This window comes from Marmota marmota, unplaced genomic scaffold, assembly GCF_001458135.2.
Source record: "Marmota marmota marmota unplaced genomic scaffold, marMar, whole genome shotgun sequence".
Lineage (NCBI taxonomy): Eukaryota > Metazoa > Chordata > Mammalia > Rodentia > Sciuridae > Marmota > Marmota marmota.
In genome coordinates, this window is record NW_026000016.1 from 45,608,168 (window position 1) to 45,612,821 (window position 4,654).

General features: G+C 46.3%; 1 protein-coding gene across 1 annotated transcript in view; it reads left to right on the forward strand.

Moving 5' to 3' along the window:
* The first annotated feature begins 345 nt into the window (after nucleotides 1–345).
* The window catches only part of LOC107140669 (arginyl aminopeptidase), a 20,271-nt gene continuing 15,962 nt past the window's right edge, over nucleotides 346–4,654 (forward strand). Inside the window, exons 1-2 of the mRNA XM_015483833.2 lie at nucleotides 346–864; nucleotides 4,332–4,472. Of these exons, the coding sequence (XP_015339319.1) occupies nucleotides 421–864; nucleotides 4,332–4,472 (585 nt within the window). The 5' untranslated portion in view covers nucleotides 346–420. The remainder of the gene's footprint in view (nucleotides 865–4,331; nucleotides 4,473–4,654) is intronic.

Below are 4,654 nucleotides of genomic sequence, written 5' to 3' on the forward strand. Positions count from 1 at the left end.
GGACAATTTCCCCAAGGTGACACACATAGTCCTAATAACTGGCCGAGCAAGCACACAGCATGAGATTTTGAACTAGACCTTAAACCCAGGACTCTGTCCCCATATCCCGCTGCCTGTGTGGAAAATGAGGAACCAGGAAGTGTCGGCAGAGACGGGTGTCTCCCCCACTACTGTAACATTCCAGTGGGATAAGTTGGTCGCACCACTCCCTTCCAGAATGCTGAAGCCTCTGTGTGAAGCTATTAGAGGGGGCTATGAGGAGCATGGAGAGGGCGTGGCCCGGCCGGATCCAGGGGGCGTGGCAGGGGCGGGGGCGTGGCCTGTGGCGGCACGTCGCCACGAGGCGTGGCTTCCCGTGACCCCAGCGGAGCTGGCCGGCTTTGCCCGCTGTCGAGCAACGAGCAACGGCGCTACTGGGCCATGGCTAGTTGTGGGCCTCCGGCCGGCGGCGCAGCTCGGCGGCCGCTGCACTCGGCCCAGGCAGTGGACGTGGCCTCGGCCTCCAGTTTCCGGGCCTTCGAGATACTACACTTACACCTGGACCTGCGGGCAGAGTTCGGGCCGCCGGGGCCGGGCCCGGGGAGCCGGGGGCTGAATGGCACTGCGATCCTGGATCTGCGCTGCCTGCTGCCGGAGGGCGCCACCGAGCTGCGGCTCGACTCGCACCCCTGCCTCGAGGTGACAGCGGCAATGCTGCGGCGAGAGCGGCCCAAATCGGAGGAGCTGCTCACGGAACCCGTGCCCTTCCACACGCTGCCCTTTTCGCATTACGGCCAAGCCCTGTGCTTGGACTTCCCGCAGCCCTGCCACACGGACGAGCGCTTCCAGGTGGTGCTCACCTACCGCGTCGGAGAGGGACCCGGGGTGAGTGCGCCCCCCGGTGTCCAGCCCTGGTCCCTGGCCTTGCCCGGTGTCTTCCTGCCGCACTTCCGGCCTCGGAGCCGCGCCTGGAGACACTCACGCAAACTCAAGGGAGGGGAAAGGAAGAGATAAGTTGGTTAAGTTGGCTCTAGTCGAATTGCTTCACAGCGCTCCTCTGGAGCTCTCCCAGTTCGTTCCCCCAGTGACCATCAGTTCCCTCTGAACTCCCTGGACCCAGGTTTTCCTCTCCTGGAGTCTGACCTGCAGCCACCGTGTACTACGCTTGGCCTTTCTACTGTCCTTCCTGCCTCTCCTCCCTGGCCCCGTAGAGGCTTGTCTAGATCACCCCACATTCCCTCTCATCACATACCCCACATCCAGTATTCCATGTGCCTTTCTGGATAACGAACTGTTCATACACCGAACTTAATGCTGTTATGGGACTTTTGGATTTATGTTCTATTGTCAGCTAGGGACTTTATTTCTGTGTTATGGGACCCTGGACAGTGCTGGTTAGTTAGCCAGATGCTGACTCTGTCCTTTATTCTGTGTGCTCTTCTAGTTCCACAGGCTGAAACATGCTTGAAGCCCATATAATTAGTTTTGTTTCATCCTAAGTAGTTCTAGATTTGATTAACAGAAGAGTTTGAGTGAAAGTGAGAAGTGGGATTAGAATGTTCTAGGCTTTATAATAACTTGGACTCACTGTTGGAGTCACTGTTGGTTGACTCGCAAATCTTATATTTTTGGGAGCAAATATTGGAAATATGAGGATGGAAGGTTATGTGGTGTACTTTTTTTATAGTCAGGTACTCCTTGGTGGCCTTAGGCTGTGGCTGCTAGTTATTTTTCAGGGTGGGTTACAAGTTTTACAGTGGGTAGTTGAAACTTATTCATCTAGCTAGCAGTTCCCCTTTGCTCTTAGAACTGGTCCAAAGAGCAGTTCTGTTCCTGTGTGGTTCACCACTAGAGGAAAAAAATTAATCTTGTGATAGGACTTGTTTGAAAAATGAAAGTCCAAAGCACTTGATGCAAACTAGCCTAGAAGGAGAAAGAAAACCCCAGTGCCCTGTGGAGAAATGGAACCTATATTTAGTGTCTTTGGTTCCTCTGTTATATCCTGGTTCCTTGCTTTTTGGCAGGAACAAAAAATTAAACAGGATGAATGGAAAAATTAAACCCTCCTGAATTTGCCTACTCAAAGTTGCAGGATTGAATTTCATTTAAGACATAATGGCAGAGGTCTGTGCTTTACAAGGAGCTCTCCTTTGCACTGTGAAGTTCTGCATTAATGGCACTTGTATGTATTCCTTCCCCTCTGATCCTCACTATCATTCTGATGAAGGTTCTCACATTAATCACCCCAGCACCCTCTCCCTGACTTTACGACTTTATATAATGTATGAACTGCCAGGTTTCTTCATTCCATTGTCAAAACAAAACAAAACAACAACAACAACAAAAACTCAGCACAGTGGAACATGCCTGATTAGTGAGGGCCGAGGCAAGAGGATTGAAAGTTTGAGGTCACCCTTTCATCCTGTGTAATATTGCAAGACCCTGTCTCCAAAAAAAAAAAAAGAAAAAGAAAAAAGAAACACCCAAACTCATGCAGATGATAAAAAAGGAATTTTGGTGAAGAGGATGATGGCCAGTACTTATTAAGATGTGCCAGGCTCTAGTCTAATTGCTTCACAAAGTTAAGTGAGATGTCTTTGTAAGTGACCAGTATAGTACCTGGTACATAGTGAGTACTCTTAGGAGTGTTTACTCTTATTGCTAACTCATCTTTTAATTAATATACTTTATTTTAAAAAATAGATTAAAACAGAAAAAATGAGCAGATAGTACAGAGTTCCCATCGATACACACAATTTCTCCTATTAGCATTTTACATTTGTATGACATTTCTGATAAAATTAATGAGCCAGTACTGGTATATTATCATTATTAACTATAGTTTTTTTCCATTTCCTTAGTTCTTTTTTTTTTTTTTTTTTTTGTGGTGCTGGGGATTGAACCCAGGGCCTTGTACATGCAAGGCAAGCACTCTACCAACTGAGCTATACCCCCAGCCCTCCTTAGTTCTTAATGTCTTTTTCTCTTCTAGGATCCTATCCAGAACACCACATGTAGCTGGTGTGTAGCCTTACATCTTTCTTGACACTGGACAGTTTTTCAAACTTTGTTTTTTATGTCCTTGACAGTTTGGAGGAGTGTTGGTCAGATATATTATAGAGTGACCCTCCACTGGAATTTATCTGATGTTTTTCTCATGATTAAATTAGGATCATGGGTTTTTGAGCAGAAATTCACATAGGTAAGATGCTGTTTCCTCACATCATATTGAGGTTGCATAGTACTGCCATGATTTCTGACTGTTGATGTTGACCTCCGTTGCCTAGCTGAAGTAGTATATCTCAGTTTTCTCTACTGCAAAGTTATCTCCCCACTTCCATACTATACTGTGTTTGTTAGAAGGAGACTAAATTTTTCACATTTACAAATAAAAACTCAAGCAGAGAAAAAAATCTGACATCCCAATGTGGCTTTCTTGAAAATAGGCCTCAAATGCTTCTGTATTTGAAACCATTCATCCTGTCTCACAGTTTTAAAAAGGGGCTGAGGATGTAGTTCAGCGGTAGAGTGCTTGTCTAGCAATAGTCATCAGGCACTGTGGTGCATACTTTTAGTCCTGGCACTTGGGAAGCTATGGCAGGAGAATTGCTTGACTCCAGGAGTTCAAGGCCAGCCTGGGGACATAGCAAGAGTTCATCTCAAAATAATAATAATAATCATACAACAAATGCATATAAAATTTATAAAATATATTTATGCTGAAAAGATAAGCTTCAGCAATGGAGAGCACATGTTAATCACCGATTCATAGATTCATAGTTTGGTTCTGCTTTCCTGTGTCATCACAAGTCCCAATACAGTTGCTTCAGTGTTGACTACTACAGTAAGAAGAACACAGGAAGAAGACAAAGTGACGGGATCAGGGGCTAGGTGTAGGATTCCTGAGATGACCCCCAGGATGCAGTAAGAAATGGATCCTTTGTGGTAGTTCTGCCCTGTGAAGAGGATGTCATACCATGGTGTGGATTTTAGGAGAGAGTAAATACACAGTGGAAGAGAACTTTCCAGTCAGAGCCCAGTCAACTGGCAGAAGGATTTTAAGAATTACCTGAGGGTTTTTTTATATGTGTGTACTGGAGATTGAACCCAGGGGTGAGCTATATCCTCAGCCCTGCCCCCCTCCCCTTTTTAAATTTTGAGAACAGTTCTCACTTAATTGTCTAGGCTGGTCTGGATCTTGCTAAGGCTGACCTCAAATGTACAATCTTCTTGCCTCCTGAATTACTTGTAAGAATTCCCTGAGATTTTCCCATGCCAGCCAGATCTTTTGTTTGGCTGGACTGAGTTCCTCTGAGGGATGTCAGTTCCAAAATGCTTTTCTGTTCCTTTAGGTTTGCTGGTTGTCTCCTGAGCAGACAGCAGGAAAGAAGAAGCCTTTTGTCTATACCCAGGGTCAAGCTGTTCTAAATCGGGCTTTCTTCCCTTGCTTCGACACTCCTGCAGTGAAATGCAAATATTCAGCTCTTGTTGAGGTAAGGAGATTAAGGTTAGGTGCACCTGCCCTCAGGGACCAAGAAAATAATTTCAGCCTGGCATGGTGATGTGCACCTGTAGTTGCAGCTACTTGGGAGGCTGAGGTAGAAGGATTGCTTGAACACTGGAGTTCAAAGCAGAAGCCAGCCTGGGCAACATAGTAAGATCTCTCTGTTTGAAA